Source organism: Agelaius tricolor, unplaced genomic scaffold (genome assembly GCF_023055355.1).
Source record: "Agelaius tricolor isolate 1412-34295 unplaced genomic scaffold, bAgeTri1.0.p SCAF_5, whole genome shotgun sequence".
In the NCBI taxonomy this organism is placed as follows: domain Eukaryota; kingdom Metazoa; phylum Chordata; class Aves; order Passeriformes; family Icteridae; genus Agelaius; species Agelaius tricolor.
Genome location: NW_027269265.1, coordinates 49,481,250 through 49,502,810, shown reverse-complemented (window position 1 = coordinate 49,502,810; position 21,561 = coordinate 49,481,250). Strand labels below are relative to the sequence as shown.

Sequence of the window (21,561 nt, the reverse complement as noted above, 5' to 3'; positions counted from 1 at the left end):
ATATTCTGAAGGTTAAATCAAGGCAAGGGAAGCCATAAAGCACGTGACAGTGACAGGAGAAAGCAAGAGGGCAGTGGGACCCAAAGTGCTAAGCGAGAGGGAAGCCAGTTTGTGCTAGCCCTTAAAAAAGTCCATTTTGAGCAACTGTATGCATGCCTGGGTTTATCCCCATTACCACATCTCTCCAGACAAGAGAAGTTACTGTACCTTTAGAGAGAGTGGCAGACTCCACTAAGCCTCCTGGGCAGCTGGATCACCAGTGCTGAGCTGCCTGGGGCAGTCCTGGTGCTCAGAACATGGCAGAAGTTAGCAGACTACCTGAGAGAGTTTCACAGCCCTGTGGCACAAATGATGAACTCACCTGATGCTTCCCTTTTCCTCCTGGAGCACATCCCTCTGAAGCATTGCTGATTTTCACAGGTTCCAGGGGGATTTACTCCTTCCAGAGCTTGGCCCCACTGCTCCCACAGCAGCTGCTGAGCAGACAGCCCTGGGGCAAGTGAGCCCAACTCCTGCTGTGGCAATGGCAATCCAAAGGGTAAGGGATGAACAATCCCTGGGCTGCAGCAACACCACCAGCAGGTCAAGGCAGGGGATTCTGGCCCTCTGCTCTGCTCCAGTGAGACCCTGCCTGGAGCACTGCAGCCAGCCCTGGGGTCCCCAAGGTAAAATGAATGTGGAACTATTGGAGCAGATCCAGAGGAGGGCCATGAAGTTGGTAAAGAGGATTGGAGCAGCTCCCCTATGAAGACATGATGGGAGAATTGGGGTTTTTCAGTCTGGAGAAGAGGCTGTGTGCAAACCTCACAGCAGCCTTCCAGTATCTCAAAGGGACTCCAGGGAAGCTGGAGAGAGATACTTTGTCAGGAGCTGTAGTGATAGGACAAGGAGTAATGGGTCCAAACGCAGAGGGGAATTCAGGTTAGGTATTTGGGAACAAATTCTTTGCTGTGAGAGTGGTGAGGCATTGGAACAGCCTCCCCAGGGAGGTTTTGGCTGCCCCATCCCTGGAAGTGTTCAAGACCAGATTGGATAGGGCTCAAAGGTGTCCCTGCCCAAGGCAGGGGGTTAGAACGGGATAATCTTTAATGTCCCTTTCAATACAGGCCACGTTGATTTTATGATTAATCCTACTGAGGACCATTTACCTAAAATAGCCTGTATGATGTATGGGAAGTACAGAATCTTTAGCAACATAAGCAGTAGAACCCCGAACACAACAGTACAATTGCAACACCATTACCATTCCTCAACAAGAGATACGGTGTACGCCTCTTCCTCCCTCCTCAGGAGAACACCTTGAGCTCCAGCAAGCTCCCAGAGCCGCCGGAGCAGCTGGCAGCTCGGAAATGCTCGCTGTTCCCGGGCCGGGAGCGGCGGCCCCGCAGGCGGCGCTGCTCGGCCCGCGCAGCTGCAGCGCTCCCGGCTGCGGGCGCCCCCGCGCGGCCGCGTCCCGCACCTGCACACAGCGAGTGCCGGCCGGGCCGCTCCCGGGAGGCAGTTTACTTCTCAAGGTGACACAAGTCAAGTAATGCACCCACATTTAAAAGCAAGTCACAACAACTCAGAGTAACTCAATTTATAATTTTCTCCTAGAAAAGGAGAATTTTTTTTCCTACGTTTTCTGTTTGTTCAGCAGAAAAACTACTTCAGGTAAAGCTATCAGAAATCTGGAGACACAACATTGGCAACAATGACCATCCAATAGCTCTTGCTCTTAGGGTTTAGGGAAAACTATTTCAGTAAAGACACAACATCTGAGAACAGCTAAAACTGCTGTCCACACCCAAATCTCAAAGATTACTCTTAAAATTACTTACAAATGACAGCAAGTTACTGCCAGGGAACTGCCTGAAGTCTGCTTAAGCTCTCTGCACAAGCAACAGGTCCACATGACCTGTGATTAATTAATTAACCTCTCCTGTTTTAACCCCTCACCTGCATAACCCCTTCTGCAATTTCTATATTTCTACATCTTCCTGCTGTCACTGCTTTCTCGGCCCGTTCTACAGGACACAAGAGGCACAGCCCCAGATGAAGAAAACACATCTGCAGTGAATGAACAGGACACTTCACTAACTTGAGGCTCTCAGGTAATAAAAAACCAAACCAGTTTAAGCACAGACACCAACATCCAGCTGGTGTAGCACTGCAACAAGTACAACCCAGATCTGATACTGCAGGACAGCAATGTGGAAACCACAGCCACGTGTCTGCTCCACCTGGAAAACATCCTGTTCACATGCAGCTTCCTAGAACAAGCAGGAGCCTCTAACACACCAACCACTTAGAGACAACACAAACTCAGGTAACGAAAATTTATTCTTTCAGTTAGTCACAGCCAGCTCTTATGCGACCAGGGCAGAAGCTGTCGATGATTCACTAAAAAGAGAGAAGAGAAAAGAGAGAAATATTAATTGCAGAAGCAGTTTTTCAAACTAGTTATCAAAAACAATGCTTCAGTTAAAAGTTTTAACTATCAGTTAACTACTACCAGCAGCTAAATCACTATTTAAAAATTTGTATGGTCTAAGATTTCACTCTTCCTTTTACAATAAAAAATCCTAGGCTGACAGCACAAACCCATATATTTAAAAACCAGGCTAGCTGCTCTTGAGTCTCCTTGGGGAAACAAGTCTAATCCTAACATCTGTGGGAATTCTATGGTGGTTACCTCTCCTGGAGAAAAGCTTACAAGCTACTTTCCTTTTTGTCACAGCTACTAAGCTTTGAAAGTGACATGAACTATAAAAGTACCTGAGAAGCAAGACCAGCGTTTAAATTGTTATAAAAATTGCCTAGCAGTGACTTCATTTGTTGGGACCATGATTTTTAACCAAGAGTTACAACAGTCATTTAGCCCAGGTGTAAGTTTCATGGATTTTCCCACTGATTATTTATGAAAATACTTGTTCTCTGCTGCCTAGTGTGCGATACACACCTATCACAATGCACTCCTCACCCTCTGAATAACAGCCCAGCACAGTTTACAAGACCTTGCAGTCCTCAGTGCCAAGAGGAATGCAGGAGAAGACTTACTACTTCCAGTTGGGTGGCAGCACTCTCTTGGTTTTGTAGTAGCGAGCCAGCCTGTGGATCCTGCTCTCGATCAGAATCAGGCGGAACTTGGCGTCTTTGTCCTGGGAAACAAAGTTACATTACAACCCCAACATCACAACTACTTGGGACTTCCCAAGACACAATTCAGATGAGTTTCAGTAAAGCAAATAATCCACAGCTATTGCTAAAAACTTCACATTTCTGTTACCAAAGCTTCAGTAAAGTCAGAGCAGGACCAGAAACACATGGTTTAAACACTGCTTTTAAAATCCTTTCCAAAGACCATTCTCCTTGCTCAAAATACCTCCCCAGCCTCAGGAGTTTACTCAAAGGGGGGCTAACATCACACTAAGAGTCTTTGCTTTGTCAAGCTGCACACTAACTACTGTGTAATTTAAAATCACGGACACTGAGTTATCTAACTGAAGGAGCACTCACCTTTCTGTTCCTCTCAAGATGCTTGCGAACAGCAACTGCTTTCTTGATCAGGTGATAAAGATCCTCTGGGAGGTCTGGGGCCAGTCCCTTTGATTTCAGGATTCTCAGAATCTTGTTGCCAGTAACAAAGCGAACCTGGGCAACACCGTGGGAATCCCTCAGGATCACACCTGAAACAAACACGTACATCTTACACTGAAAAGAAGAAACATACACCAACAATCTCGTGAAACTGACCTTACAGTTACAAGCTAGCCAAAAAAAGATCTTCTCCAAGTTAAAACCTTTCCAGTGGCAATTGAAGAAATGGCAGACAATGAGTGAGCAAAATACAATTTACAGAAGCTGAAACCCTTTGTCTAGGAACACTTAAAAGACAACTGACTCTCCCATCATGCTAACGTAGGTGAGGTGCTCATCTTTGCCAATACTACTGGAAAGTTTTCAACAGGACTCATTAAGGCAACATATTTAATCATTCTATGGATCCCTCTAGAAGGAATTAATATTGCTTTCAGGACTACAAAAATAGAAAGATTCATTTACACAGCATACATAGCTCATGGCCTGTGTCATGCAAACACTTCAGCTCTGGAAGGGTTCAAACCCCAGAACCAGTCCATGGTGCAGCTGCAGTGCCTGGCTCAGTAATCCCCACAGGGCTCCTGGTGTTGGAAGATTTCCTACAGGAAACTGGGCACACCAAGCTTCCCTATAACACCTATTAGTGGCCATTCCTAAGGACAGGCTATAAGATGAAACAGATGCTTCAAGTCTTCCGCTTGGAAAAAAACCAGAAACAACCCACTGCCTCACCAAATACTCTCCCTGCAAGAACAACACACATAATGTCCCAGTGGCAGGATATTATCCCAGGACTCTCAGTGGCACCCACAGTGAGCACAGGTACACCACAAGAGCTGTGTTCTCTTAGCACCTTATTTACTACAGGTTGAAGGAACAATTAACATATTACAGTCAGAAAAATGTGGGTTTGTCCCCATTCAGGAGTGGTTTATAATCCTTACCAATCTGGGAGGGAGTCAGGCCCTTTTTAGCCAACTTGTAGATCTGTTCCTTTACATCATCAGAAGTAAGTTTCAGCCACTAAAGAAAATTAGAAAAAAAAAAAGCCAACCTGTTTAACAACTGCTTAATACAGAGGCAAGCTACATGAAAACTTTTAATAAATGGTAGAAAGAGATGCTTTGTAATGCCTGAAAAAACAATCAAGAACTGAAATTGCACTTTTAATGATACAAAAGTTTTTAGCATATAATAAACCCATAGTGCTAGTGAAATGTCATGAGAGAAGGCAGAGGTGAAGATGAGTCTCCATTTAAAAAACTCCATAAAGCCTCCACCAACTGCTTTATCACCATTTCACTTTAACTGCCACACCAGAAGCACAAATCCAATGTAACAGACAAAAAAAATCCCCGATCTTGGGAAGGAATTCTTCACCTAGGTCCTTTGACAAATACAAAATTGAGACCCATTTAACCACCTCTCAGTAAAGAAACTACAGAGAGACGTGAAAAATCATACTTAAAGTACACTAATTAATTAAAATTAAAGGAACCTACCAAGATAGGACTGTGCCTTTTCTATTAATTTTAAGTTACACAGTATAGATAAAGCCACTGCTTCCATGATTACTAATGAGGAAAGAACACCAACAAGTCACGTTATCCTGACTTGCTATAAGCTACAGAAGCTCTTGATTTTGAATTTTTATTACTATCACAGTATGAAATAGAAAAGCACAGCAAAAATAAACATGGAAGTGCTCTAAAGATCACCATTTAAGACAGAATCTAAATAAAACTAAGCAAAAAATCCCCACAGAATTTTTAAAAAAAACGATATAGCATTTGTTCATCCTAGTTGTTATTGAACTGTTTAACCATCAGAAGCACCTTTATATTACGTTACTTTTAATTGTATTTATTTAATTACAGATTTTGTGTTTATGTTCCCATTTCACTGTTTTTTATTCCATGCTTTCCCACATGCAACACAACTTGTTCTTTCTGCCAATAAAGAGATCCTCCAAGAAATGATCTTGCAAAGGAGGACAGAGAAAGCCTTTTTAAGTGGAAGTACCCTTGAAAGAACTAAGAGCACACCAGAACTATCTCTTTTAGTCCCCTGACCACCAAATTGGTTGTAAGTATTTCTGAAGGCAATCGATTTATACCACAACTGCAAACTCGACTCTGAAAACAATTATTTAATCTACAGGAATTACCAGCCTACAGACTCGAAGTATCTGAAGAAATACTTAAATAGAAGACGAAAAAAGATTTCTTTGCCAAACAAACCATCTGGCTATGAAAACACACTTGCTTCTTCAGTATACTAAGGATCATCTCAGAACCACGGAATTTTCAGGGCTGAGGGACTTCTGGAGATCATCTAATCCAACCCCTCCCCAACGCAGGGTCACCTAGAGCAGATTACACAGGATTGCATCCAGGTGGGTTTTGAACGCTTCCTCAGAAGGAGACCTCACCAGGAAGCCTGCTCCATCACACGCCAAGGAAGCATTTACACAATTTGAAAGGCCACAATTTGAAAGTGATGACGCCAAACTCTACAGATCTCGTTTTCTTTCCCTCCGCGGGCACTGCGAGCTGCGCGCTGTGGGTCCCGGAGCGCGCACGGGGCAGGGAAGGCTCTGGGGAAAGCTCTATGGAAGGTTCTAGGAAAGGCTCTGGGGAAGGCTCTATGGAAGGTTCTAGGAAAGGCTCTGGGGAAGGCTCTATGGAAGGTTCTAGGAAAGGCTCTGGGGAAGGCTCTATGGAAGGTTCTAGGAAAGGCTCTGGGGAAGGTACTCACCGTGGGCACGCTGCGCCTATAGGGCAAGGCCGACTGGGACAGGCCCTTTCTGCGGGAGGAAGCACATCACACACTCAGCGCCCGAGCTGAGGGACTCGGCCCCTCGGCCCGAGCCTTCCCCACCCCGCCGCCATGTCCGCACGGCCGCCCGCCTCCCTCGCCATCCGCACACGTGCCGGAGCGCTCCCGCAGCACCCTTCCCGCCCCCGGCCCGGTTCGCGGTGCTCTCCCTGCCCCCCAGAGCAGCCTCGGGGCGCCCCCCGGGCGCGGCCCCGGCCCGGCCCTGCGGCTCACCCCGGAGCGTGCATGCGACCCATGATGGCGGCAGAGCGGAGCAGGCAGAAGGAGCGGCCCCTCCCGCGCACTTCCGCAGGAAGCGTCCGTCCCGACCCAGCCCCGCCCCCTGCCCGCCGCAGCCAATCAGCGGCGCCTTGCCCGCGCCCCCCTCAGCCGTCCCGCCCAGAGCGCCCCCCGCCGCCCCCCGTTCCAACACAGAGCCGGCCACGCGCTGGGTTTTATTCCAGAATAGTGTTTAATGTACGTACAGGAGAGTTACGGAGTCACAGCGAACGCGCCCCACGCGGGGCCATATTGTACATCTTTATTATCGTTTAATGAAAGTATTTGGTTCTCAGAGATACACAGACGGAGGGAGGCGCCCTGCTCTCGCTGCCCCCCCGGGAGCGAGGGAGCGCCCGGCGAGGGGGACACGGCGGGCCCCGGGGCAGCCCCGGCCTTAAGGCGGGTGACGGGGGCTCTACACAACCGTACAGTTGTAAAAATAGAGAAAAGAGCGTTTACCAAAGATCGCACATGCGTCCAGAGACAGGCAGCTGTCGTACAAAGGCAGTAATAAAAAGTTCAGTGCAAAGTTGGAGGTTAGTAGAGGAAGAGGTCCTAGCGCAAGCTGCTGCTCTCGGATTCCAACACAAGGTCTGGAGGGACAATAACACTTCTGGCTGCAGGTCAAACGGTGCATAAAAGATGTTTTTTTTCTTTTCATTAAACAAGATATAAAAAGCTGTTAAAACTACAATTTCAAGCTACTTAGCATACTGGTATATTCCATCCCAATCAAATATTTCCCTCTTTCACATCCATCTTGGTTTTTCTATGTAGCACGGTAAAATTCTTATTGCAACAATCAGTTTTTTTGTAATTGAGAATAGTGCAAAGAGGTGCAAACTTGGTGCTGGTCCTCTACACGTGAGGAGAGGCCAAGGCCAGATCCCATAGACAACATAAAATCCATGACCATAAAAAGCTCCAGCCAGTGATGGTTTTGAAAAGGAAGGGAAAGGCACAAAATGAGTTAAGCTATGAAGAAGATTAAATCAGAAGTCAGGACATGTGCTAACAGTAATACAGTACTATACTTTTTTTTTGTTTTCAGTCCAGACAACTGTTAAAACTGCAAATAACTTTTAAATGATTTTAGTTTAATTGTATTTTGTGCTGTAAGACACTGTGCTTTAATAGCAAACTGCAAAAAAGGCAGTCCATATTGCTTTCATTTTATTTCACAATGGAACGTTTCACAAAAACAGTAGTCTACTTTCCTGTGTTTAAGTGACTTGTGATTCTAATGATGGAATGGAGTAAGTCTCAAAAGCATCAAGTGAGCAGGAAATATATCTAGTTAGTTATATAGTTTATTATTTACAGGCTATATACTAAATGAAAAATATGCAGAGGATGCCTACTACAACTGGGATTTGTTAGCGCCCATTAGTATTGGCCCAGTTTCTAACATTCAAGGTATCATTAGCTTTTTAATTGCAATAATTCCTATGAAATTGGACCATGAATCATTTAGGCACCAGGAGATTCAAGTTTACTTCTCTCTTCTGTACTGAAGGGAGATTGGTCAGTAGCAGGGGAAGGAAAATTGGATTATAAAATAGGTTTTTAGTGTTGGGTAGATAGAAGGCTTTCCCCGTATTGTGTCCTCATTCATAGTTGCATATTTCACTTTAAAAGTTTGTTTCACAATTTTGTACTAAAGAAGTGTGCAACTTTAGAGCTTTCTTTACACAGAACATGAACATCCTAAATCCCAAATTAGGTGAACAAAAAGGTGACACCTGTAGTGCAGAAAGGCCTAATTAAGTAAGCAGTGGTATTAATGGGAGATAGTGAAAATTGCACTCCACTGTCACAATATATTCAAATCTAATATTCCTTGAAATGAAGTAGTTTAGTTGGAGTAGTTCTTACTGGGAGTGAGAAACTGTATTGCTGTGAACTGCTAAAGGGAAAAAAAAACCAGCCAAGTTCCTCTCTCAAAGCTGTTAATAGGAACTAATTTCTGGCCTGCAATTCAGCCAGCAGTGGTGCTTTTCAATTAGAGGCCACCCTTTCCCTGGAAGCACAGATGCAAATGCCACTTTGGATTAGTGTTTGAATCTGTTCCACACTTAATCACTGCAGTATTGAAAAGTTCTAGAAATTATAACAAAAACCCCCACTGAGAAGCTGGGTACATTTCCTACAGTACCACATTCAGCCAGTCTTCATTCAATTTTTGGAGACCATGGATAGAAGATGGAGTAGGAAAAAAAACTTATTTAAGTTGAATACATTGTGAAGATTAGTATAAGTGATGCTATTTGTAAATAACATCCTGGGAAAAGGCTTCCAGTAGGACCTGCAAGGTATCAAATATGAGAATGTTCCCCCTGTATAAGGAGCTCAAAGTTAATATGTATACATATTTAAATACCAGAAATGAGGTAAAAGAGAAGCATTTGAATTATAAGGCACCATTATTTACAACTTCCACTATTGGCACTCACTCCAATAAGTCTCAGAGAAGCATGAATTAAATGTTTTTAAGGAATTTTCCCAGCCCTTCAACCTTCATTTCTACAGGTGTGTGTGCAGACACCAAAAGTTTACCTGTTGCTGTTTCTGTGATGTCTCATTAGTAGTGGGAATGTAATCCTAAAATATGCAACTTCTTTGATGTTCTCCAGCATCGTGTCGTGAATGCCACAACAGCGGCAACAATTCAAAAACAAAAATGCACTGCATCCTCAGGCCTAATGACTGAGTTATGGTTCAACCAACCAGCATGGTCAAACTGCTCATCTCACCTTCACTGATGGCTTAAAAACCCCTTCCTTTACCCACAACTCTTAAATACTTCCAAACGATGCTTTGATAACATCACATGGGTACAAAGCAGTATTTTTGCAATCCTCCAAATGAGGCTACCTGAACATTGGTCCAATATATCTGTTGAAATGGAGAGTCTCTTGCTTTCAGATGTACAGGTTATCTTCAAGTAGGAAGATGCACAAAGCACAAGTGAATACAACTGTTCTGGGGTGACTGAGTTCACAGGTAGGGCACAGCAGTCAGTCGATACCAGTTCACAGTCTCCTTGCTCAGGTTGAAGTCCTTCAGTGGCAGTGTAATTCCACCCAGGAAGAAGTTCTCACGTAACGATTCTGCACTCAGCACACTTAACTGCAGCTCCCTCTGTTTCAGAGTCTCCATGCTGTATCCGCTGTACACGAGCTGGGAGGTGAGAATGCAGGAATTGTCTGGTTAGCCAAAAGAAATTACCCAGGCTGCCCTTTCTTCTGCCTGCCCAGCCACTGAAGATGTCTGAACTACACACTGTGACCATTCAGCACATCCCTTTCTCACATAATGGGCTGAAGGACATCCCTGTCTTATTCTGTACTCCCCATGTTAAGTGTTTAAAATGACTGAAGTACTATTTACACACCAAGACTTCTGAATTCATTTTTGTCCACATCATGAGTCAGTGAATCCAGGGCAGGGGGAGTTTTAGTTTAAGATTCCTTACCTTCTCCACATCACTCCTCAGAGTCAGTCTGAGAAATTTCTGCTTCCTTGTAATAGCACACTGACCCACTAAGATGCTTTATAAGATCTTTATAAGATCTTATAGCATAAGATGCTTTATATTTAAACAGGGCACAAAGTTTTTGGAAACAGTTCCTTTTCCATTTATACATATTCACTTTCTTTTTAGACTATTTTTAGTCTAAAGCAGTAATATTTTAATTACTGTTTAGAATAAGAGATTATAGTAAGCTACAGGAAGTTGTCACATAAAATTTTAACTTGCCATTTCATTGAAAGTTGGGTTTCTTGTCTTCCGGGAGATTTTGGTTTTGCGTTTGGATGTTTTGTGCATGTCTGGAAGTAAATAGGTTTTCACATAGGGATTTGGATCTGCACCATCTTCAGTAACCTACAGCCAAAGAAACAAGACAAGTTAGAAAACTAATTAGGGGCTAACTGCATATTTATTTTCAAGTGTGCAGACTTTGCAATCAAGCTAATCAAAAGCAGCAGTTAATTAAGCAGGCAGTTAGAAAATTTAGAAGAAAAGAGAGAGTTTCACCATTCCTGCATCCATCTAAGTCAGGATGGTAATTGAGAAAATGGAAAGTTTTTGGCAGTGAGTGCAGTATCTCCACTTACCAGGTCTTTGATGTGCATCACCATGACAAATAGAGTGCTATTTCTATAGGATATGGATAGCTTCACTTCTCCTCCCACTTTGCCTGAGGTAGGACTTGATGGACTTGTATCTGAAATAACAATTATTTCTTCTGTGATACTGGTACATTTTCATCACTACTACACTGACTTATCACATATGGGAAAAAATACAAGTCTTAGACCAAGTTCAGTTCTTGATTTAATTTCTAGCTCTCTAACAGGTGAAAGGCTACAGGCTTTAAAGGTTTTTGCATTCTCTTGCAAGAACCAGCCTGGAGGTTTGGAGTGAAAATCTGAATAATTCAGGCAAGCCATAAACAAGCCCAAGTGATAACACACATTATTTCAACTTTTGGTATGTATGTCCTTGAAATTGTATGTAGGCACATTTGGAAAGATAGTGATGCAGTTTTCAATGAGAGAAAACTCCAGGTAAGTAAAAAACATTCCAAAGATTCACACTGTAAATGTGTCAAACTATATAATTCAATTTATAAACATCCCTTACCTGCAGGTCTGGCTATTCCATCTATTCCTTCCACTTTGTCATCACGAAGTAATGGATGGAAAAAAGTATAAACAAGATCACACTAAATTTGGAAGAAATGTTACATGTTAGTTTAAGTGTTAAAAAGCACCAAAACTTGAAAATTTGCATTTGATTTAAATTACATATACTCACTTCTGCCACCTCTGGAGAACTGTTCATCAGGCTCTGTATGTAGCTGTTGAGCTCCACTTTTCTTTTGGCTGCTACATCTTTGATATGTGTCCTTCCCAGAACCATCTTATTAGGAAAGCTACATGAGAAGAACAACACAGAGTTTTCAGTTACTTTATCAGAAGTAAGTACAGCTGGGTTCCATTGTCATTTCCATCCTCAAGTGATGACATCTGGGGGTCTTTTGCCAATCCAGAGTGGAAACACAGCATGGGTTATGACACTCCAGAAAGGCAAGGAAATATTGATAGGTAATTATTATATGTGATATGACACAGACCACAACACTGAGATGCTCCTCTGGATCTCCTCCTTAAGTCTGAGAGACAACTGCTTTCTCCCTCAATTGCCAACTTTGAGGTCTAGTTTGCCCCTCAGCAGTTTTGTCTCCATTTCAAGCTATTTCTTGCTCCACCCAGCTGGGAGCAGTTTTGTTGCTTTGGTAATAGTGATGAGTGAGTTAGGAACATACCCTGGTAACTTCCAAAGAGGAAAGAGAATGCCAAGTTTGTTGTGGAGCTCCTGGAACTCATCAAATGTTCGGAAGACAAATGTTGGCTCAACTTGCCCTTCTCTCAAAACTCTCACTACATAGATCTGCCCAAAACACAAAAATAAAAGTATTTGATATAAAAATATTATAAAATTAGTTAACCATATAATTTTCTTCACTCTTCAATCAACTCTTTCTCCTATAGCAATCCTTCTCCTGAATACATATCCCATTATTATATCCCTTATTCCAACACTGGCATTTCATAGTAGAATTATAAGTAGCCCATCATGCAAAGTAACATCACATGGTCTTCCCACAAGGTAGATCCACAGCTGACAGATGAAGGGTGATGATGAAGGTAGGTAAGGCTGAACTGTGCACACTCTCCCATTGAAGCCTCATAAGAAGTCCATAGCAGGTATGCAAAATGTTAACACTGGTGCAGGATTACATTAAGACATGTATCTGTGGGGCCAGAACCACCACAGAAGTTTTCAGGTGCATTTTTTTCAATTTAATTCCCTCCTAATTCTAAAGGATTCCACTTTTAAAGTGATAATTTGGCAGGAGGATGCAAGTGCACTGCATTATACAAAAATAATTTTTCAAAGGATTGTGAGTACAGTCACAGGGCACATTCACATAATTTAAGCGAAATTAAGTTTGAGAGCTGCACAGAAAATTCAGTTCAGCATCCTCATTTTATGGGCAGAGGAGTTACACTTTTAACATATAATTTAACTTTTAAAATCTGGACAGAATCTAGACCATCCTAACAGTTTCCTGGAAGAGGCGAGGCTGTTTTGGCTTAGACCAGGATACTCAAATTCATTTATTATACAGTGATTCAGAACAAAGCTCTTCACTTCCAGCATTAGTCAGATTTGTTCTGCTTTCCCTTGCTGGTGTCTTACCAGATTAAGATATTTACAGCAAACACAGCTTGGAAAGAGACTTACATTTACATCTATCAATATAGCTCATGTTATAAAAAAGTTCTGGACAATGTAACTTGAACCGATTACTCCAGCCCAGCAAATAGCAGTAGAGAAATAAAACAACTAAAAAAATTTGAAGAAAGTTGCACATCTGCATAGGAATACAAACATTAAGTCTCAAAGTGTAACCCAGGTCTATTAAAATCTGAGGGCAAATCGCAATGGTTGGTGTATCTAGTGAGACTAAGAGTGTAAGTGCATTAGTAGAGGAAACAATGCTCTAACTTAGGAGTAACAAACCAAACTTTAATGGAAGGTCAGACCAAAACCAGAGTGTCTGATTTTACAACTCCTACTCAGGAAGGAGACATTTTGCAGAAGGCAGCTACAAAAAGCCCATCAACATGACTCAACTTTCTTTCTGTATTTTAAAATAATCTCCACCAACACTACTTCTGCCCTTTCTACTTCCTTCTAGATGCTTTTCAAGAGGTGTTTTCACTTTGCAAGATATTATGGGATGCTAGAAATGCCAGTCTGTACTCTAGCAGTGCTGCTGCTGCTGTCCAGCAGCTCAGCACCCACACAGCTGCTTGCTCACTCCCTCCCCCTCACCAGTAGGACAGCAGGGAGAGCAAGAGTGAGAAGATCCGTGGGCTGAGATAAAGATGCTTCTGAGGAGGGAAGGTGATGCAAGACAATTGCCACAGCCCATAGGCAGATCCATGCTCAGCCAGTTCCCAAAAAAGCCACCTTGGAAGACAACCCTCTCCCATCTCCTGCTTTCTTCCTCTACACCTGCCTTTTATTGCTGACAGTGACATTATAGGCTGTGGAATATCCCTCTGGCTGGTTTTGGTCAGCTGTCCCTGTCCCTTCCCTGTGTCTTGTTGGAAGAAAACACCCCATTATCCTCCCTGAATGGAAACAGCTCCCAGGTACTTACATAGTGTTTATCTGGGTTGTATCTCTTCTGATAGGTGAACACAGACACTTGTTTGATTCGGCCATCTTGTTTGAGAGAATAGGTTTTAGCAGAAAATGACAGGATGGGCTCATCATTAGAAGGCAGACCTGAGAAACGCAGCTGAGCCAAGTTGTGAATGAAGAAATTGAACTTTGTGGCAACACTCCCCAGACTGGATTCGATCAGCCTAGAAAAAGGAAACATCAAAACACACAAAAGTGGTTCTGTCAATGCATCAGACTCAAGGTGAAGAAAAATAAACCCTCTTTCTTACTGACAAAGAAAAGGTTTTTAAGAGTGATCATTGGGCTATATAAATAGTATCATATCAACATTTAATAGAAGACTCAGTATCCAAATTTGGAATAGGTTTTTAGTGGAGATGTGAAGGCTTTCCAGACATGCATCCAACTCTGGAGCCCTGGCAAGACATGGACCTGTTGCAGCAGGTCCAGAGAAGGCCCACAGAAATTATCAGCAGGATGAACACCTCTCCTGTGAGAACAGTCTGAGAGAATGGGGATTGCTCAGACTAGAGAAGGCTCTGGGGAGATCTTATTGTGGCCTTTCATGGGGAAGCCATTCCTACTTAAAGGGAACTTATAGAAAGGATGGGGACAAACTTTTTAGCAGCACCTGCTGTAAGAGGACAAGGGATAAAGTGTATGAGGATAGATTCAGATTAGATATAAGAAAGAAAATTTTTTTACAGTAAGAGTGGTGGAACACCAGAACAGGTTGCCCAGAGATGTTGTACATGCCAGGACACATTTCTGAGGATGTTCACCTAATTGTGGATGCCCCTGCTCATTGCAGGAGGATTGGTCTTAGATGGCCTTTAAAGGTCCCTTCCTGCCTCAACTTTTCCCTGATTTTAAGTTGCATGCACACCACTGCAGTTTCCCCTGTGTATCTGAAGTGCAGTAACACTTTTATAGCACATTGCAACATCTCAGTTACACTGTATGCACTCCTCCACTTAGCATAGGCATCATCCCTCCCTCCCCATTGTGCAAAAGCACTTCTCCAAGAGAGAACTTCTTTACCATGCTTTCCATCATATACTCAGCTATTAAATAATTTAGGGTGTATTCAAAATGTAGCTGTTAAACAGCCAGACAGAATTATTTACTCTCAGCACTTTAAACCAATTTTTCACACCAGGTCACCCCTAGAATCTGCAAGGTACTTTAGCACAAGCATTACTGTTACACAGAACTGATCTTACCTATGTAGTTAACTGATCTTTTATGATTGTACAGTGTAACTATTCAACTTGTACAGACATGTTTGTGACCATCCCTAGGAGGTGTTTTCCTATCAGAAATCTTCCATTAAGAGGATGATACTGTGAGATATTTTAGTTTTCCCTTTTCCAATACCTTGTAAAGAAAATGGTGGCTTCTGCATCTGTTGTTTGGGGCTGGAGAGCATCCTGGACATACTTCAAGTCCTGAACTCCACTTAGTTCTGGTAACCCAGAAGAAAGCATCTACAAGAAAATGAAATTTAGTTTTAATGTAATAAACCAAATATGATTTTATACTGAAATGATTAAGACTTAGACCCTCAAATTCATTTGTAGCTGCGCTAATCTGCTTAATACTAACGGCAATAGACACCAATTACTTATAATCAGCAGTTATTCACTATTTCTGCTGAATTAAAAGCAGTTAAAAACTCTTTGCAGTGCAATTTGTGGTAGTATATTAGTTTTAATTTTTCAAGAAAGAGGTAGGTAGTAAAAAAGCTTAAAAGATTCCAAATGAAGCTTTCCCAAAAAGTAGATCAGATGTTTCTGGCTTTTTTAAAAAAACCCGCATTATGAATTTCTGCAGCATAAAAGGCATAGTTTTTAATACAACCCAGCATGACAGACCTATCAATTCAATTGAATGTGAAAAATGATTACCAATGAAAGTAGGTTAAGGAAGAGGCTGGCATGTTTCCTTATCAAGTTGTAAGCTTGGCAACAGAGATCCACGAACAGCTGAAAGCGAATGGTGGGTTTTTCTCCACCATTAATGACATAAGCCATATCTGATGTCAGCACAAAAGGAGCTCGATCCCTGTTCAAAAAGCACAGAAATTAATGAGTTCATCTTAAGGTCTCTTTGTTGTCATGTGCTTCCTGCTGCCCTCCATCCCCACCCAGAGGTCACAATATTAAATATTCCATTAATGCCATTTCATGGGTTTGGATTGGGTTCCTCTCCCAAGTGCTGGCCCAGGTTACACAGCACATTCACATGGTACTGGACCTACAGCAGGTCTCTCAGAGAACACTTAGAAAATCACTTCATTCTCCACATTGCTTAGGTACAGAAAATACCTTTTAAAGCTCCCAAACATTTGTGCATGTCCCAGAAACTTCCCAAAGTCGATGTGGAACATATGCCCAGTGTTCCGGAGCATTATGTTATCGTTGTGGCGGTCACAGATTCCCAGGACATAAGTGGCTACACAGCATCCTGCACAAGAGTAGATGAAGTTCTCTGAAGCCTGGGAAGAGAGAAAAGAAGTGAATTGAGATCAAATATCAGTGGAAAAACATAATTCATGTATTCAACAGTCAACCTTGATGAATGCAAAATCCAAACCAGGCAATAAAAATTTCCTTTTTTTCCCCCCAAATACTGTTCTTCAAACAGTTAAGCTTTGCCAAAATCTCTCAATATCCCACTTTCCAGCAAAAATGGTTATTTTATTTTTAACATAAATGAAAGAGAAAATAGTAGTTGAAGACAAAAGAGGAGTTAGCAAAGAAAAGGGTACAAGACTTGTATTTCCAATGTATTGTAATGGCATTATAGCCCAAAAAAAGATTTAAATTTTTGAATCTCATGTGTACAAGAAGAGGCCACTGCTCCTAAACTACAGTTAAGAGCAGCCACTAGTCCCCTGTCTTGAATTTAAAGTACATTTTTTCTATATCAAATAAAAACTCTTGATGAGAATCCTGAGAATCCATCTGGCTCCTTTTTGTAAGGGAGGGATTTTAATTTACTCTTTTCCAAGTATAGAAAAAAATTAAGTTTCTTAAAGACACAAACCAAACATTTCAATGGAAGACCTGGAATATGAATTTCATTCTTTCATCAGATTGTACTTAGCCCTTTTAAATGATCTTCAAAACCAAAAACCCAGTGCTGAAAAGTTACCTTTTCATACTCCTCCTCTGTAGGATTATACTTCCGCAACCATTCAGCCAGAGGCTTGTCCTTAAAAGAACCTGTCACTCCATATTCCACTTGAATTTTCCTAAGTGTATCTGAAGCAGGAACAAGCTCTACCATGCCTTGATACAGAATAAAATAAAGTGTATTTAGGCATCTCCTTAAGTGATGCTGCATTTTTATTAGTCATTCCTAACAATGATGAATCTTACAGTTATAGATCAAACTCCTTGAAAACTTGGTCATGAGTAAAAATAATTCTGTTAGTCCCCCAAGCATTTCCACAGACTATGTTACAAAGTAAACCATGAAACATGCAGCAATCCAACTTAGATTGCTTCAGTACAACTAGTTACAGTTGCTAGAATGCACACTTAAGTTATACTTTGAATAATTAGTTTCTACCACACAAACTTTTACTCTAAATTGGGCAAAATACTTTGATGCTGGCAATTCCCACACACTGATAGTGAATTAATCTAGTAACTTTATCTGCTGTCAAGTGTTGAAACAGACCAGACAGTGGGCTTCATATGTGGCCTTATTTTGGAGAAATAATTTACTAAAAATATTTGTACAGCTAAATCATAAAAGGAAAACATTTAGTTGATTAACAGAATTTTACTTCTATTTTGGCAAGAGCTACTAAAGGTATGTCTGTAATTTAGATCCATTTGACTCTTCCCCGTCAATATTTCGAGTACTTTAATGACACTAATATTAGCAACAAGAAAAAAAGCTACATAAATCAAGTCATCATTCAGAGTAGGAGGAAAAGCCATCTGTTTCTCTAAAAAGCAAGTCTTACATAAATAGAAGCTTTTTGCTCAGTTTTGCCAACCTAAATTTCCATCTTTTCCATGTATTTAAGAGTTTTGGTCATGCTGTTCATCTGACTAAAGAAATATTTAATTTATTGATTATCCTCTTAAATATCTTTGGTTTCTATTGACTAGCTCTAGAGAATTAGCTAAAACTAGCAAAAAGCATGTTCAAGGTGCAGGGCACAGTATTTGCACTCAGAGTTCTGTGACCTACTTTCAAACCCCAGAGACAACTTCATCTTGCCAAGGAACTTTCACCAGAATATGACACAAGTGCTGGGGGACAGTGTGTGTGCATGTCAAGGGCTAGTTCAAATTTTTCTTCTTTTTGCACATTTCAGAACCAGAATGATACTCCCTGACACAACTGCAGCAGATTCCAAACACTTCAGCATTTTGGTTTGCACTGGAATACTTTCACCATAATTAAACTTTCAGAATAAGGATTGCTGTAGCAACATTATTTTCTTGTGTTGCTGTAAGAGCATGAATAGCAACCTTGATTTTTATCACTGTATTTGTTTGTCCCACTGTTCATTGACAACAGAGCACTCAAGAAAACACATCTGGATGCCACTCAGCCATCAGGAAATTCAGAACAATCTAACTTATTCTTCTCTCAAGTACTGAAGTTCCTTGCAGTGGAACTGTTACTTGGCACCTTCTTCCCAGAGGTTTTTCATTATCAGAATGACAAGAAATTGAAGGAGGGAAGCAAAGATTAAAAGCAGCATCTGGTTTAGCACCTCGGTCTTTTCCAGTTGAGAGACACTTGAAGATAACCATCCTTAGATCCAGTCCCTCCTGCAGCCAGATCTTATCCATGATCTTAATCATTTGTAAAGCCAACATATCTTGTCTCAGATCTTCTCCAACCTTAAATGGAAAAATAAAAAGTTAACCAGTGACACAGTAAATTTGAAAGCGAAACAGGCTACAATTAAACTTTCACATGTGGTAGATTTTTATGTTTTATGGACTGTTCACTTGTTGCTTTCTAGATACACAGGAGCAAACTCATGGAATAACTAAGCTTACTGGTCTATGCTAAAATTAATTGATACCAACGAAATAGTGATTATCATTCAACTTCTTTATTTTCTCCAATACACATGCAAGGCCTACCTTAAACATCACATTAATTTCTTCTCCCAGCGGGTCAGCATTAATCAGTGCAACTTTGAGTGGTACTGCATTGGAGCTGAAGAAAGAACAAGCCTGCAAGTAGATTTAATGTCAATGGTCAGAAAGGACTATTCCTGCTAGCCCAGAAAACAAGACATTCTGACAACAAGCAGGTTTGACACACAATGTGTCTATTCAGACTTTTAACATTTCCATTGTGGTGAATACGTGCTTCCCTTGAATAACGAGCCCTTTGGCTGTTATTTGTTGAATTCTTGTACAAAAGCCAACAGTGCTGCACAGTGATGTTTCAAACATTCTGAAGGGAAGAGTGAATAAAACATGAATAAATATTTTATCAGCAGCTTTTTCTTGAAACCTAGGAGATGTATTAAAAATGTGTATTTGTGTGTTTCACAGTATCTTCTCATTTATCTGCTTTCAAGTCCCTGCTCATGATTTAATAGTTACAGTAGAGAAGGAAAGTGAGATGAGCTGTCTCTCAAACACAGGATTAGTTCAAGCATTAACAAACCTTTAGGTTTTCAGTCATGCATGATGATATAATCAAGACTGTGGTTGAGCAGATATTGTCAAACCTTGCAGTGTTCTGGAAAAATAATTTACCTGCTTCTCCTACATTATTACTTGCTGGACCTTGACAATAAAATAAAGCTACTGCCTCCCTCTCCAGCATATCTGGATATAATCAGTATCAGGCAGTTCCACATGTTTCACAGTATTTACTCACTGCTTGAACTTTATATCCTTGGTCAATTTCCTCTTTTGATTACTAATGCACACAGGACTTTTTCATGCACTTTCAGAATTGCTGGTCTCAGGAGACAGGGCCTGAAGATGTAGTAAGTTATTACAGCTATCTGTCTGTATTTTTTAACACAAGCGCCCTTGTTGGTTTTACACTGTATTTGTACACATTTTATCTTTGCTCACTGAATTTTGCTGCCTTATTCAATCAGCATTTTTGATTAAACCCCATCTCCACAGCATAAAGAGCTTTCAAGCACTTGAAGTGGTCTTTTTCATTTGTAAAAGCTTTACCTAAATGTAATTCTTACAAAAGAGTTTTGAAACCCTGAATGTGCAGTACCTTAATATTTAACTCTTTTGCCACAAGACTGGGATTGAGAGGCAAACGGCATTTGTTCTTCAAGAAAAACAACTGCACACGCTCCATGCCACTTTGCAAGGCAGCCTGCAGACAGAAAGAAAATTCAGCTGACATTTTTCTCATTGAATCATCTACAGAAAACTTCTGCACAAAGTTACCCTGAAGGCACTATTTTAACTCCATAATGTCAAAGGAATGCCAGAAACTACAGCTCCTGGTTTAGCTATGACAAATACCTAAGCCTAGCAATGTAACATTCATCACACATGTTTGTGGGGCTTTTTTTGACTGAACCAGATGACAGCATCCCACTCCATCAAACTCTTAAGTTCTATCACCAGCACAAAAACAGATATCCCATTCCTTTGCATGATGAGATCATTCTTCAGCAATAAGAGATTTAAATTCATTTCCAGTTGATCATTCACAGAAACTCTCCTATACTTTCTTGCCCTATCACCTCACCATATGTTTCAGGTAACAAACTTGACAAAAGCATCAACTTCATTAAACTTTGCAGAGCAACAGGTTCATAACATTTCCTACACATTTACATAACATTTTGAATTTAGACTAAAAAGACAATTAAGTGGATTAGTTTTGAATTAAAAATATATACACACCTGTCGAGCAGATCCACTCATTTGCTTTACTCTTTCTGCTACCATTCCAAAGAGCTGCACTAGCCTGGTCTGCTTCTCCAGCTCTTCCCTCAGCCTTTTTCCACAGACTGAAAGAAAAGCTCCCAGAATTTGCTCATACCTTACACCAAACTTTGTATCATACAGTGTATCCTTAAGAAGCCTGAAACAAAAGATATAAGTTAAATTTTCCTATGGATAATACAGCAAACAATGTAATGTTAAGACATTAAAATAGTTTAGTGAATCAGTACCATATATGTCTGAAGTTACTGATATACAGGATAGAAAAAAACAGAAGTTTGTGCTTTGTAGAGGCATTATCTTTCATTAAAAAAAACAACAGCACAACCAGGATCTACATTCTGTATAATCACCATTCATAAGAACCATTGTTATGTTACTGAATGATGATGTTAGGAAGGATTTTTTATCTGCAATATTAATCTTGTTTCACACACATGACATGATCAATGAACAGAGAACCCCTTACCAGTACAGGTAGTGTGCAACCCGAATGCTTCCCAGTGCCCGAGCCAAAAGAAATTTCACAAGAGCACTGTCAAGGTAGGTCTCATACTTCAATGCCTAAATACAATGGAAATGACATAAATCAGGTCTGCATTTAATTCTTGATGAAGATATATTTTGTGACTAATGCACAGATAGTTACCACAAATACTTTGGACAGTCACAAAGAGATTATTTATTCAAATTGTT

The 21,561-nt window shown here is 41.1% G+C and overlaps 2 protein-coding genes across 3 annotated transcripts in view; both read right to left on the bottom strand.

Annotated features, from left to right (window-relative positions):
* Window positions 1-2,304: 2,304 nt before the first annotated feature.
* Window positions 2,305-6,742, bottom strand: RPS13 (ribosomal protein S13). The gene is made up of 6 exons (XM_071427865.1): window positions 6,634-6,742; window positions 6,340-6,388; window positions 4,527-4,605; window positions 3,499-3,668; window positions 3,040-3,140; window positions 2,305-2,382 (listed from the first exon to the last, which is right to left on the bottom strand). The coding sequence occupies exons 1-6, from the start codon at window positions 6,654-6,656 to the stop codon at window positions 2,349-2,351; spliced, it is 456 nt and encodes a 151-aa protein (XP_071283966.1). The 5' UTR covers window positions 6,657-6,742; the 3' UTR covers window positions 2,305-2,348.
* A 110-nt stretch (window positions 6,743-6,852) lies between these two features.
* The window catches only part of PIK3C2A (phosphatidylinositol-4-phosphate 3-kinase catalytic subunit type 2 alpha), a 50,743-nt gene continuing 36,034 nt past the window's right edge, over window positions 6,853-21,561 (bottom strand). For both annotated transcript variants that reach the window (XM_071427862.1, XM_071427864.1), the window contains exons 18-33: window positions 21,335-21,429; window positions 20,824-21,004; window positions 20,180-20,284; window positions 19,069-19,161; window positions 18,690-18,819; window positions 17,105-17,241; window positions 16,276-16,445; window positions 15,856-16,012; window positions 15,326-15,435; window positions 13,923-14,130; window positions 12,015-12,139; window positions 11,504-11,621; window positions 11,330-11,411; window positions 10,801-10,910; window positions 10,442-10,567; window positions 6,853-9,861 (exon numbers count right to left, since the gene is read on the bottom strand). In XM_071427862.1, coding sequence (XP_071283963.1) covers window positions 9,679-9,861; window positions 10,442-10,567; window positions 10,801-10,910; window positions 11,330-11,411; window positions 11,504-11,621; window positions 12,015-12,139; window positions 13,923-14,130; window positions 15,326-15,435; window positions 15,856-16,012; window positions 16,276-16,445; window positions 17,105-17,241; window positions 18,690-18,819; window positions 19,069-19,161; window positions 20,180-20,284; window positions 20,824-21,004; window positions 21,335-21,429 — 2,130 coding nt within the window. In that variant the 3' untranslated portion in view covers window positions 6,853-9,678. The remainder of the gene's footprint in view (window positions 9,862-10,441; window positions 10,568-10,800; window positions 10,911-11,329; window positions 11,412-11,503; window positions 11,622-12,014; window positions 12,140-13,922; window positions 14,131-15,325; window positions 15,436-15,855; window positions 16,013-16,275; window positions 16,446-17,104; window positions 17,242-18,689; window positions 18,820-19,068; window positions 19,162-20,179; window positions 20,285-20,823; window positions 21,005-21,334; window positions 21,430-21,561) is intronic.